This window comes from Mirounga angustirostris, unplaced genomic scaffold (assembly GCF_029215605.1).
Source record: "Mirounga angustirostris isolate CCGP_5_RB_7025 unplaced genomic scaffold, mMirAng1.0.hap1 SCAF_9, whole genome shotgun sequence".
NCBI classification, from domain to species: Eukaryota; Metazoa; Chordata; class Mammalia; order Carnivora; family Phocidae; genus Mirounga; species Mirounga angustirostris.
In genome coordinates, this window is record NW_026991717.1 from 40,240,744 (window position 1) to 40,255,631 (window position 14,888).

At 38.2% G+C, this 14,888-nt stretch overlaps 1 protein-coding gene across 7 annotated transcripts in view; it reads left to right on the forward strand.

The window, feature by feature from the left end:
- The window catches only part of DENND4A (DENN domain containing 4A), a 163,261-nt gene extending 148,602 nt beyond the window's left edge, over positions 1–14,659 (forward strand). For 6 of the 7 annotated variants that reach the window (XM_064570277.1, XM_064570276.1, XM_064570278.1 and 3 more), the window contains 6 exons: positions 1,177–1,375; positions 1,615–1,869; positions 3,027–3,144; positions 3,765–3,927; positions 4,092–4,156; positions 12,866–14,659. In XM_064570277.1, coding sequence (XP_064426347.1) covers positions 1,177–1,375; positions 1,615–1,869; positions 3,027–3,144; positions 3,765–3,927; positions 4,092–4,156; positions 12,866–13,002 — 937 coding nt within the window. In that variant the 3' untranslated portion in view covers positions 13,003–14,659. The remainder of the gene's footprint in view (positions 1–1,176; positions 1,376–1,614; positions 1,870–3,026; positions 3,145–3,764; positions 3,928–4,091; positions 4,157–12,865) is intronic. The other variant, XM_064570280.1, reaches the window with a different exon arrangement.
- The last annotated feature ends 229 nt before the right edge of the window (positions 14,660–14,888 follow it).

Sequence of the window (14,888 nt, forward strand, 5' to 3'; positions counted from 1 at the left end):
TCAACTGAAGTCATGATCTCAGGATCATGGGGTCGAGCCCCACGTCGGGCTCTGCGCTGGGCCATGGAGTCTGCTTGAAATTCTCTTTCTCCCTTTCCCTCTGCCTTCCTCGCACGTGTGCACGCTCTCTCTCTCAAATTTCCATGTATGATAGATTCATAATCTTAAGTTCTTTCCCCTACTTAAAAGTTTTAAAATTCTCTAATAACCTAAATGTTTAAACAGTTATAGTTTATGCTTTATGAATCCCCAGAGTTTAAGCTGTAGAATTCTTATATGATAACGTTTACTAGTGTTTTAAAAGTAAAAATAACACCTGGAACACCTGGACTGGCTCAGTGGGTAGAGCATGCGACCCTTGATCTCAGGGTCATTAGTTCGAGCCCCTCATGTTGAGCGTGGAGCCTACTTAAAAAAAAAGAAAAAAAGTAAAAATTCTGTAGAACACCTGTTTACAGTGAACATCTTTCTCTTATCCCTGTCTCTTTAGGAATTAAATCAGTCCTAACTTACTTCTGCTTTAGAATATTTAATAACCTGAGAAAACATTTAGAACTGATAGAGGAACTGTAAAATCAAAGGAAGACTTTACAGTAAGCCTAATATAAGTGAATTTACACTCAGAACAAATGCAGAAGTTGACTCCATTTTGGAGAAGTGCCAGGTGCATCATACACATAACGGGGCAGGTGAAGTCATATTGTTAATGGCATGTGCAGGAAAAAAATGCCTGTGGGGTACTGGCCGGCTGGCATGACCTGTTTGATCCTGCTTGCCTAGGCAGCACAGCCGCAAACCTATGTGCTTGTAGGATTAGTGGAGCCCTTTCTCTGACCGGGTCCCCCTAGCTTGTGACTCCTGAAGGAATAGGTGCCTGTTTTTTCTGCTTTGTATCCTCTGGGCCTACTGGGGTTCCTGATGTGTAACAGTTGTCCACTAAATGTTTTAATAAATGAATGACTTTTGAATATTCAAAGTTCACTGGATAAAAAGGAAATTTAACATGATTAGACTACTTAAAAATATGTCCTATTCCCCAGCCGACTTCTGACTAACATCTTTATTTGATTTACTTTGCTGTGTATCCAGCTCTGATTCTAAAGATCTGGTTGTTCTGGATGAAATAAAGTAAATCTAGACAATGATATGCTTTTTTTTCTTTTTTCAATGCCCAAGCAAATCTAAACTGCTGGAAAATACATATGCCCGAAGTATTCAGATCCCTGCTGATAGATCAAAAACAGCTATGTCAAAATGTCCAATATTTCCAATGGCCAGGAGTGTTAGTACTTATGGCCCCTTGGATAAGGAAGACACTGGAGGCCAGAAGCTCATTCCTACAGGCAGCCTGCCAACTACTTTACAAGGAGCTACCGTATGTATTTTGGTGTTTTTTAAAATTTGGACATTGATGATTTACATATGATTTTGTTCCCCTTGTCCTATATAGCCTTATTAGCTTCAGTTTTATAATATATCAAGAAGAGTTTCTAGTCCCATGATACAATTCTAGTATTTCCTACTTATATGGAAATCATTGATAGGAATTTTTTAAATTGATTTAGTATCGTCAATCTTGTATTTTCCATTTATGCTTTTTTATTTATTCAACAGGATTCTTTAGGATTAGAGTGGCACCTCCCCAGTCCAGATCCTATCACTGTTCCATATCTTAGTCCTTTAGTGGTATGGAAGGAGCTTGAAAGCTTACTGGAAAATGAAGGCGACCATGCAATAACAGTGGCAGACTTCGTGGACCATCATCCAATCGTGTTTTGGAACCTTGTATGGTATTTTAGACGTCTTGACTTACCCAGTAACTTACCTGGATTGATTCTTTCTTCTGAGCATTGTAACAAGTATTCAAAGGTATGAAAATGAAAATTAACTAAAAGGCAATGCTACCATCACTAATGTTATATTTGCATATTCTCAATGACAAAAAAGTAATTTTTATGCGAAGTTTTTTAAATAACCATCTGAATCATTAGATCAATAAAATTGTTTTCGTTGCATTTACAGATAGTTTTTCTTCTTACAGCCTAGCAGTAAGACAAAATCATGTTTTGTAGCCTTCTTATAAAATTGATACAAAATGGGCTGTGTTTTTGTTATAACCTCAAGAAGAAACTGTCAATGACTCTTATCAGAAGAGTTTGTGATTTGGCCCCACTCATGTCTCATACCTCCTTCAAAAACAAGCCTTACACATGTTTAGGAGGATATTTGTAATTCCTAGTTCAGGCATGTGCTACCATTCTCTTCAGTCCTTTACTCTGAGTTTTTGCTTAACTAGTAAACAACTATGTGTTTACTTGTATTTTTGATCCATTGTTACATAAAAGTGTTTTATTTCTTCATATGCATCACCACCACTAAATCGCAACATCTCTAAGTTCAGGAACTTTTTCTGCCTACTTGTACTCATGTCTATGATTGTGCATGTGGTTTGGATTTTCAGCACATGACAAATGAATGACCAAGAGGTTAACTCAGTGACTTATCTAGGGTAGGGTCTTGGACTGATGTAGAATGAGGCTCCGGGATTCATTTTTCTGGGGACCCTCAGTCATAAGCTGGTTAATGTTAGCCTTTTGTGGTACCCTTTCTTACTGATTTGGTTAAATCTGCTACTTCAGAGGGATACCTGGGTGGCTCAGTCAGTTAAGCATCTGCCTTCAGCTTGGGTCATGATCCCAGGGTCCTGGGATCGAGCCCCGCATCAAGGCTCCCTGCTCCGCAGGGAGTCTGCTTCTCCCTCTCCCTCTGCCACTCATCCTGCTTGTGCGTGCTCTCTCTCTCTCTCTCTTTCTCAAATAAATAAATAAAATCTTAAAAAAAAAAAATCTACTTCAGAGATCATTAGCTTTTCAATTCAGCCCATCTTCCTTCCGTCGAGATAAAATGCATACAAACCAGTCATTTTCTGTTCTCTTTTCTCTCTTGCACACATATAAGGATCTTTATATTTACAAAACTTATCAGGTAAGGATCATTAATGAATATCTGTTTGTTCTTCAACACAGATTCCTCGCCACTGTATGTCTGAGGATAGTAAATATGTTTTAATACAAATGTTATGGGACAATATGAAATTACATCAGGATCCGGGACAGCCCTTGTACATCCTCTGGAATGCCCACAGTAAGTGCTATCATAGAATGCTGACTTCGTCTGTGGAAGAGTAATCTCTACTTGCTTTAAATAGCAATAGTAAACTAATGTATAACTAACTTTTATTTTACTTTACTACTTTTTGTCTTACAGGTCAAAATCGTACTCTTTTGTTTGAGAGTGAGTGTTAAGTTTGATGTTTTTAGTGCTATCTTCCGTGGAGGCCAAGGGTTTTTTTGTTCTGTTTTGTTTTGTTTTGAGTGGTGCTGTGTATGTGCTGGAGGGGTTATGTTTTGTGGAGTTCGCTTTTAGCCCATTGCTTGTCCCAGTTTCTTCTTTTTACATATTTGTTTGTTTCCATCCCAGGCTGCTGATTGAGAATTTCCTCCAGGGGCTGTATTAAGGAAAACTGCATTTTTAGTTTTTTTCTATTTGAGGCCATAGAAAGCTTTAAGCCTGTTTTCATCATTATGTGTCTTATTTTTTTCCTTTTTTTCTTTCTCATCCTTAGATTTCTGTTCCTTTGTCTACTGCCCTTAATTTGTTTTTAGTGCTTTGTAGCTTCTTGATTAACTATCAGTTGCTGCTTAATTATATTGTCCTTTACACGTAGAACATTTTCCTTCATCTGCTCTTTTGTTCTTTTACAGCCCAGAAGTATCCAATGGTCCATTTATTGCAAAAAGGGGATAATTCATTTAACCAGGAACTATTGAAAAATATGGTAAAAAGCATTAAAATGAATGATGTCTATGGACCAATGAGTCAAATTTTAGAGACACTGAATAAATGTCCTCATTTTAAAAGACAGAGGTAAGTCTGTCTTAAATGAATACATTGTTCCTCTACGCGGATTCGTATTATTGGCTTAGTAATTTGTTTGATTACTTCATGCTTATATTAGCATAAATATTTTTGTATAGAATGTAGAGATTATATGAATAGTAATATCTTCTCCACTCCTTCCCCCCTCCTAGGAGTTTGTATAGAGAAATACTATTTCTCTCACTTGTGGCCCTGGGAAGAGAAAACATTGATATAGGTAATCCAGCATAATATCTAACATGTAATGTTTATATATCTTGGTATCATTTTTGAAGTATTTTTATATTGGTAGTCTTTATTATTATTTTGATATTTATTATTGTAATATTAAATTATATTAATATATTAGAAGAATTCTTCCTTTGATTTTTTTAATTTAATGTACTAGATACTTTGGTCATATTATATCAATGATAAATGATAAAAGCTAACATTTTTTGAGGCCTACTGTGTACCTGACATTGTAGCAAGTACTTCCCGTGTATTATCTCCTGTAATTCTCCCAAAAGCCCTATGAGATAGGGACTGCTGTCATTTCAGAAGGATGTAAGGTAGCTAAATATCTATTTCAGGAGGGCCCAAACTTTTTTGATTGATCGTCTCCTTCTCCCAGTGATTGTGCTTGGGCTCCCTTTCAGTTGCCATTCCTAAGTCTCAGGAAAGGGCGGAAATAGCCCCTGGTAGAAAAAAGGAAGAAAGGGGTGGCTGTTAGGCGTTGAGAACCTGGAGCAGAGTTTTGGCATCTTGTCTGAAAAGTTATAATGTGAATAAGTTGATGAAAGTGATAATGATACACATAAGTCCTCTGACTTGACTGGCATCTAACGTGGGTGCCCTGCTTAAGTAAACCCACTCCCAGTTAAAGAGAGAATTTGTAATCGGCCATACTTTTTAGGTGACTGTATATTGTCTTAACAAAAACATATCTGGTTATTTAGCGCGAGTCAACACTTTGGTTGACTTTTTTTTTCTTTTTTTTTTTTTTTTAAGATTTATTTACTTGTTAGAGAGAGAGAGAGATCATGTGGAGGGGCAGAGGGAGAGAAGCAGACTCCCCACTCAGCACAGAGCAGGACACGGGGCTTGATCCCAGGACCCTGAGATCATACCCTGAGCTGAAACCGAGGGAGTCAGACCCTCAACCGACTGAGCCACCCAGGCACCCCTCAAAATGATGACAATATATAATAAGCTTATGCCCTATTACAGGCTGCTCAGCCAGACCGTGTGGAACGTGAACAGAGAACAGGAGCCTAGCCTGCAGCACTGGCTTCCCAGCAAGTTCACTAGAGGGTGGGGAAGAGTAGGAGTTAGTGAATGAAGTAGAGGGCTTGGGGCAGCCATCCCTAACTGGGTATCTCAAGGGCGTATCAGGTGCCTTCTGACCAAAGGTGACCTGTGTCACTGGGAATTGTCAGCCCTGGTGCCGAGAGAGGACCTGTAGAATCCAGAAGCAATGATGCGTATGGGTGAGATGGCAAGCATCTTATGGAACGGAACTACTAGGTAAGGGGTAGTATTTTTTTATGCACTCATTATCTAAAAGGGTTAACCTTTTCTGAGCACATTCTACAGAAAAGTCAAATTTAGTTAAACTTTAAAATAAATGTCCTGGCCCCCTAAAGTAATGGTGAGAGAGGGACAGTACGAAAGGCTTGTCTTTATCTCAGCAGTCGGTCATTCACTTTGCTGTCGCCAAAGCAAGCATTACACGCCCCCTGCAGTGGTGCCGTTAAGCACCCTTTCCCCAACCAGAGCCGAATTTACAAACACACTTCTTTTCTGACCCTAACCCCCACGCAAAATTTTACTCCTCCTCTATGAGAGCTGCTTGGAGATTATTACATAGGTACTTTTACTGGTACCTTAAAGGAGTTTACCATTTCATGAGTCCAAGAGCCCTTTTCCTCTGACTCTCTGCTTGATGACAGACCTGATAGGAACTTCCTTTGCCAATTCTTTGAAGGTTTCTGGAAGCATCTGAGTTCTTATGGCCTGTCCTTTATGGTCCTCTCTGGGTGCAAAGCTCTTCACTGTCTATATATGTTGGGTGTCCCTCAAAAAACTATCACTTTCTGTGTAGACCCAGAGTTGATGCCCGAGGAGAATTTAGAAACCCAAGGGGAAGGATTGGAGACTAGAACAATAATGGGAAGGGGGAAAAAAAGCAAATCTGGAAACAAATATAAATGAGTAAGTAATTCGTATTAGGATGGACTGATGGAGGGACAACCTGGATGTTAAAGGGTTTGTTTATGGAGGCTTCTGCTGAGAGGCAGACTGGACCATAGGGGAAGGTACCTAAAGTGCATTGTGACCAGGAGGGAGTGGAGAATGTGTCCGGGAACCAAGTCTAAGGTGCCTCAGGGCCAGACAAGTTTAAAAATAAGAAAGGCTTCAGAGGAAGTGGCAGTAAGTTGAGAATTTAGCCAGAATATGAGTGGGGGAGAAAACACACAAACTTTAAAGTTTGCAGGAAGACCCTGAAGTGAAGAGTCTGCTATTTTTGAGTAACCAAAAGGCCAGGGAAGAGAGAGTTCAACGAGAAAAGGTGGAGTGAGTATGGGGTGAAATGAGTTTGGAGAAACAGGTGGGAACTAGATCATGCAGTCTCATAGGTGCTGCCAAGTATTTTGGAAGGAATCCTCAATGCAGTGGGAAACATCTGGGGGATTCTTAGGCAGGAGAGAGACATGTTCGTATATGTGTTTTACCAGGATCTCTAGTCTATGGAGAACAAATTGGGTGGGAACCCAGCAGATTGTGAAAAGGGCAGTTAAGAAGCTAATGCAAGAATACAAGGGAAACCAGGTGGTGCCTTAGGTTTGACATTTTAAACAAAACCAACATTTAAAGGACGAAGAGGAGCTCCTGGCTGGCTAGGTGGGAAGAGCCTGCGACTTTTGATCTTGGGGGTCATAAGTTCAAGCCCCCACATTGGATGTAGAGATTACTAAAAAAAAATAAATAAACTTAAAAAAAATAAAGGACAAAGAGGCTGATTTGGTCAGAAAGAAAATAAATCTGCTCATTTAAAAGCTAGGAATTGGAAATTGGCTTTACACTAAAGTGGCTTTTAAACATTTTAGCTATAAATCTGAGCCCAGAAGAGATCAGTGTTTGGTATGTTTGTTTGGAAAAAAAAAGTATGACCCAGAGAAATATAACCAAGGAACATTGTACTCAGAAGTTACCGTAAGTCATGGGTTTCCTAGTTGAAATAAAGGTGGAAAAATCTGGACAAGTTCCAGTAAGAAAGGTAAAACTTATTTAGAATTAAGGACTATTTGATGGAGAAGGCTAATGGAAGCGTAACTGTGTTTAACCTATAATTTTGTTTGTAAATAAATACTGTATGAATGTGTTGAGCTGCACTTTCCATTAAAAAGAGGAAAAGAGGGGCGCCTGGGTGGTTCAGTTGGTTAAGCGACTGCCTTCTGCTCAGGTCATGATCCCGGAGTCCTGGGACTAAGTCTCGCATCGGGCTCCCTGCTGAGCAGGGAGTCTGCTCCTCCCTCTGACCCTACCTCTCTTGTGCTCTCTCTCTCACTCTCTCTCTCTCAAATAAATAAAAAATAAAAAAATAAAACTCTTCAAAAAAAATAAAATAAAATGTTAAAATAATAAAAAGAGGAAAAGAATGAATGGGTTCAAATTGCAACCAGAGGGCTTTGAGCAGAATGTTGTAAATATTTGTGCTTTTTTGGTTTTGGGGTTTTTCTGGTTTTGGGGTTTTTTTTAAAGAGCCGTGCATGTGCGTGGCCGGGGGTGGGGGGGAGAGCAGACGGAGAGAGAGACTCTTTTTTTTTTAAGATTTTATTTATTTGAGAGAGAGAGAATGAGAGACAGAGAGCATGAGAAGGAGGAAGGTCAGAGGGAGAAGCAGACTCCCTGCTGAGCAGGGAGCCCGATGCGGGACTCGATCCCGGGACTCCAGGATCATGACCTGAGCCGAAGGCAGTCACTTAACCAACTGAGCCACCCAGGCGCCCGGAGAGAGAGACTCTTAAGCAGGCTCCACACCCAGTGCAGAGATGGACTTGGGGCTCAATTTCATGACCCTGAGGTCATGACCTGAGCCAAAATCAAGAATCAGATGCTTAAATCGATTCAGCCACCCAGGTGCCCAGAATATTTGTTTTTTAACTATAATGGTTGTGAGGGGCACCTGGGTGGCTCAGTTGTTAAGTGTCTGCCTTCGGCTCGGGTCATGATCCCAGGGTCCTGGGATCGAGCCCCGCATCGGGCTCCCTGCTCAGCAGGAAGCCTGCTGCTCCCTCTCCCACTCTACCCTGCTTGTGTTCCCTCTCTCACTATCTCTCTCTCTGTCAAATAAATAAATAAAATCTTTTTTTTTTAAGATTTTATTTATTTAATTGACAGAGAGAGAGAGACAGCGAGAGAGGGAACACAAGCAGGGGGGAGTGGGAGAGGGAGCAGCAGGCTTCCTGCTGAGCAGGGAGCCCGATGCGGGGCTCGATCTCAGGACCCTGGGATCATGACCCGAGCCGAAGGCAGTCGCCCAACCAACTGAGCCACCCAGGCGCCCATTTTTTTTTTTTTAAGATTTTATTTATTTATTTGACAGAGAGAGACATAGAGAGAGAGGGAACACAAGCAGGGGGAGTGGGAGAAGGAGAAGCAGGCTTCCCGCTGAGCAGGGAGCCCGATGCGGGGCTCGATCCCAGGACCCTGGGATCATGACCTGAGCCGAAGGCAGACATTTAACAACTGAGCCACCCAGGTGCCCCAATAAATAAAATCTTTAAAAAAAACTATAATAGTTATGAAACACTGGAAACTGTTAAAAATAAGAAACTTGACAAATGATTCTAATGTTCAACTGGAAAATTAATCATGTAGGAACTTATATGTAAATACCTACATAACCTATGAAACAGAAAAAGAAGAGCAAACTGAACCCAAAGCAAGCAGAAGAAAGGAAATAATAAATATTACAGCAGAAATAATGAAATAAAGAAAAAATCGGGAAAAACTATTTTTAAAGGAGAAACTCATCAGAATCAAAGTTGGGTCTTTGAAAAGATCAATAAAGTTGATCTTTAGTTAGACTAGGAGAAAAAGAGAGGAGACTCAAATTAATGAAATCAGGAATAAAAGAGAGGATATTCCTACTGCCCTTCCAGAAATAAAAAGAATTATAAGGGAGTACAATAAATAATTACATGCCAACAAATTCAATAACCCAGAAGAGATAGGCAAATTCCTACAAAGACATAAACTACAAAACTGACTCTAGAATAGAAAACCGTAATAGAGCTGTAACAAGTAAATAGTTTGAGTTGATAATCAAAAAGCTTCCCAGAAAGAAAAACCCAGGACCAGATGGTGAGTTCTATCAAATGTTTAAAAAAGGATTAACACTAATTGTGATGGACTTCATGTTTGTGTCCTATCTGTCTCGTATGTAGCCCTAACGTGATGGTGTTTGGAAGTAGGGCCCTTGGGAAGCAATAACATCATTTGGTTGGAGCCCCCCAAAATGGGATTAATATCCTTAAAAGAAGAAGAGAGCTGTCCCTCTCTCTGCCATGTTAAGGATACAGGGAGAAGACAGCCGTAGACAAACCAGGAAGAGCACTCTCACCAGACACCAGATATTGCTACCGTAGCCTTGATCTTAGTTGTTCCAGCCTCCAGAGCTGTGAGAAATAAATGTTCATCACTTAAGCCACCCAGTCTCTGGTATTCTGTTGTAGCAGCCTGAATTTAAGACATTAATCCTTCGCAAATTCTTACAAAAGTAGAAGGAAAAGGAGTGCTTCCTAACTCATTCTGTGAAGCCAATATTACCAAAGACATCACAAGAAAGGAATACTACAGAGCAATATCCCGTATTAATAATTCTCAACAAAATCCTGGCAAACCAAATCTGGCAACATTTAGAAAGGTTTCTGTTCCACAACCAACTGGGATTTATCCCAGGAATGCAGTGTTGGTTCAATATACAAAACTCGATCAACGTAATATACCATATTAATAGAATAAAAGACACACATCTCTCTGGGGAACCTGGCTGGCTCAGTCAGTAGAGCATGCGATTCTTGATTTCAGGGTTGTGAGTTCAAGCCCCACATTGGGTGTAAAGATTGCTTAAAAATAGAATCTTAAAAAAAAGAAAAAGACACACATATCTCAGTAGATGCAGAAAAAGCATTTGGCAAAATCAACAAACTAGGATAGAAGGAAACGTCCTCAATTTGATAAAGAGCATTTATAAAAAACCCCAAATTAACACCATACTCAATAGTGAAAAATGGAAAGGCTTCCCCTTAAGATCAGGAACAAGGCAACACTATATTAGAAGTTCGAGCCAGAGCAGCTAGGAAAGAAAAATAAATAAAAGGCATCCAAATTGGAAAGGACGAAGTTAAACTATCTCTATTCATAGATGACATGATTATATATATAGAAAACCCTCAATGTTCCACTCCAAAAACAAAACCAAACCACCCGGACTATTAGAATTAATAAATGATTTCCGCAAGGTTGCATGTAGAAGATCAGGATACAAAAATCAATCATTATTTCTGCTAATAGCAATGAATAACCTACAAATAAAATTGAGAGCCATTCCATTTACAGTAGCATCAAAAAGAATAAAATAATTAGGAATTTGTTCGACCAAGGAGGCAAAAGACTTATACACTGAAAACTGCAAAACATTGCTGAAAGAAATTAGACGTTAATAAATGGAAACACATCCCATTTTCATATAGTTGGAAGACTAATATTTTTAAGATACCAGTACTACCCAAAGCAGTCTCTAGATTCAATGCAGTCCCTATCAAAATCTCAATGATGTTTTTTACAAAAATAGAAAAACCTATCCTAGAATTTATATGAAATCTCAAGGGACCCCAAGTAGCCAAAATCTTAAAAGAGAACAGACCTGGAGGACTCACAATACTGATTTCAAAACTTAATACAAAATTACAGTAATCCAAACAGTGTGGTACTGTCATAAAGACAGACATATAGACCAATGGAAGTGAATAGAGAGCGTCATAAAGACAGACATATAGACCAATGGAAGTGAATAGAGAGCGTCATAAAGACAGACATATAGACCAATGGAAGTGAATAGAGAGCCCAGAAATAAAACATCACATATATGGTCAAATGATTTTTGACAAGGGTGCCAAGAGTACCGCTGGGGAAAGGACAGTCATTTCAACGAATGTGCTGGGAAAACTGGATATCCACATGCAAAAGAATGAAGTTGGACCCCCTTATAAAACAAATTAACTCAAAATGGCTTGAAGACCTATATATGAGATCTGAAACTATAAAACTCTCAGGAGAAAACAGGACAAAAATCCTTCGTGATATTAGATTTGGCATTGATTTCTTGGAGGTGACACCATAGACACAAGCAACAAAAGAAAAAATACAAAAATTGGACTTCATGAAGATTTAAAATTTTGTGCATCAAAAGGTGGTATCTGCAGTGTAAAAAGGCAACCCACAGAATGGAAGAAAATATTTACAAATTGTATATCTGATAAAGGATTAATATCCAGAATAGATTTTTTAAATTTCTAAAACTCAACAAAAAAAACCCAAGCCAATTCAAAATGGGCAAAGGACTTGAATAGACATTTCTCCAAAGAAGATACGCAAATGACCAATAAGCACATGAAAAGATGCTCAACATCACTAATTATTAAGGAAATGCAAATCTAAACTTCAGTGGGGCTCTACCTTAACTGTTAGGCTGGCTACTATCAAACAAAACAAAACAAAACAAAAATAACAAGTGTTGGTGAGGATCTAGAAAATTGGAACCCTTGTACATTATTGTTGGGAATGTAAATTGGTACAGCTGCTTAGAAAACAGTATGGCAATTGCCTTAAAAAATTAAAAATAGAATTTTCATATGATCCAGCAATTACATTTCTGGATCATATGAATTAAAAGCAGGATCTGGAAAAGATATTTGTACATCCATGTTCATAGCAGCATTATTCATAATAGCTAAAATGTGGAAACAATCTATGTATTCATTGAAGGATGAATGAGTAAGCAAAATGGGGTCTATATATACAATGGAATATTATACAGCCTTAAAAAAGAAGGAACTTCTGGCACATACTACAACATGGATGAACCTTGAGGACATTATGTTAAATGAAATAAGCCAGTCACAAAAAGACAATCATACAGTTATTAGAGTAGTCAAAATCATACAGAAGTAGAAATGATAGTTGACAGGGTGGGGGAGGGGAGAACAGAGAATTATTGTTTAATGGGTATAGGGTTTCAGTTTTACAGGAGGAAAAGAGTTATGGAGATGGATGGTGGTGATGGTTGTGCATTATGAAGGTTTGTAATACCAACAAACTATAAAAATGGTTAAGATGGTAAATTTTATCTATATTTTACCACAATTTTTAAATTTGGAAAAGAAGAATCTTAAAAAGAAGGCATCTTAAAACTTTAAATTTCATTGGTCTGTGTAATCTAGCTCTAAAATGCTAAGGACTGGGGCGCCTGGGTGGCTCAGTTGGTTAAGCATCTGCCTTCAGCTCAGGTCATGGTCCCAGGGTCTTGGGATAGAGCCCCGCATCGGGCTCCCTCCCTGTTCAGCGGGTAGTCTGCCTCTCCCTCTGTCTCTCCCCTCCGCTTGTGCTGTCTCTCTCTCTGTGTCAAATAAATAAATAAATCTTAAAAAATAAAAACTAAAAATGTTCTTTCTAAAAAAATAAAAAATAATAAAATGCTAAGGACTTTAAGGTCCCCATTTGGGCTCTGAAATTCTGTAGTCCTTTAGTGGGCAGAAGTGACCTAGAGATTCCTTCTTGGCCTCTAATTTTCTAGTTCTGTAATATTACAAAAATCTGATTGTTGTTAATATTGAGTATAAATTGCTGAATGCCCTTATTTCCTTGTGAATTTTTGCAGATGCATTTGATAAAGAATACAAGATGGCATATGATCGCCTCACACCAAGTCAAGTCAAGAGTACACACAACTGTGATAGACCACCAAGTACAGGGGTGATGGAATGTCGAAAAACCTTTGGAGAACCTTATCTTTAAGATATGCACGTGTGTGTATACTTTCGATATGTATTGTATAGTCCATGTATAAAATAACACTTGAAGACTCTAAACTTTTTTTCTTCAGTTTTTGGAAATGCATTTGTAAATGGGTTCCGAAAGTCCAGATAGCTTATGTACAGAATGTTTTCAAAAGAGAAGAGTGACAAGTGAGGAGAAAGCCATTTTGTTTCCCATTTCCTTTTTTTTTCTTTACTTCGCCTGTAACAAGTAATTAAGTATTTTTGTGATGAGGAAATCCCTAAACAAAATTACTTCTCAAAATAAGACAACCGTTTCATGGTTTCTCTTGGAAGAGACGCATTGAAAAATCATGTATGGAACTTAAACAAATGGAAGATCAAAGTATTTCCTGTTTTCATAGACTATTCAAATGTTTTGACCATGAAGTTGTATTATACATATTTTAAATTGTTTATAGTAAGTTGATATTTTTTTAATTTTTAAACTTAATATAGCAAACAAAATGAACTTAAACTTACGAAGCAAGTGATTAAGTGCTTATTTTCCTTGTCTGCTGCTATTTGAAGTAATTAGTACAGCTGCAGATCTCTATATGTATATCTATCTATATATATATTTTTATTACCTGGGGGAATGATTCAGAAACGTCAGTGCTAGTGTCCGTGTTATGCTAGGATTGCATGTTAGTACCATTAAGCCTGACCGCAGTGAGTGAATGAAAGCAAAGGTGTGCGCTGCCCAGACTGACTCACTGAGCCTTGTGGAAGGAGAGCCGGAGAGGTTCCAAGTCTGCTTCTGCAAAATCAGGTTCAATATACCGTGATTTGAAAATCTTCTCTATCACTAACAGATGCATACAGTACACAGGGATAGCTTACCAAACCAAATATCAACTTAAATTTTAATATGCTACATGAACACTTAGGCTGGGAAATATGTCAGACAACTTACTCCAAATTTTACCCTTATTTTAATATCTAAAATATTGGGGATGATGCAGATTGTGTCATATTTATCTGGAATATGACCCCCTGAAGTATTCTGTTAATATTATATATATATATATATATATATAAAATATTCAAAATATTTTTTCAAAAGTAGAAAAAGAATAACTCTCAAAGTACAGCCAGATAGAATTTCCCATATTGAGGAACTTGGATTTTTCAATAAGCCTTCAGAATCTGAAGTGTATGGAATCTAAAATCCAGAAATATCCAGAAATCAGACAATAAATTGAATGTTTAAGCACCAAGGGTATCAAAGAGACTCTAAAAAAATATTTTTAGTCCCATTATTTCAAAAATCACTTTCTTTGGGTAATTCCTGATAAAAAGTATCCTTTGGCTATTAGAATCGTTTATAGATTATCAGTATGTGTGTGTGCATGGTTGCACACATTGTCACAAAGGAAGCAATTCTCTAGACACTTACAAAGAAGGAAAAAATGGATGGTTCCAGATTTGGTCTGTAAAAGCCAGTAGAGGGCAGCACACTTGTCCTGGGGATATCTGAGACTTGGAATCCGTTTAGCTGCAGAAAAACTACCTTTTGAGTTCACACCATTAGTGAAGAGCATCAAGCTGACACATCCCACAGCTCTCCGCTGGGGAAGTGAGGGGGAGAGTTTACAAATGTGAAATTTTGGTTCGGATTAGTTTGACGCTGAACTTGCTTACTTGAAAAATCTGGTGCTATGCATATATATATATATATCTATATATATATAGATATATATATATGCCTATATATATATATATCTATATATATATAGATATATATATATGCCTTTCCTTTGTAAATACAACTCCAATCTTCTCCTTTACTGTTCATATCCAGGTTTCACATTCTAACGGAGTCTTCTGTTCCCTAAATCACTTGAAAATTGTCAAATGAGAGAA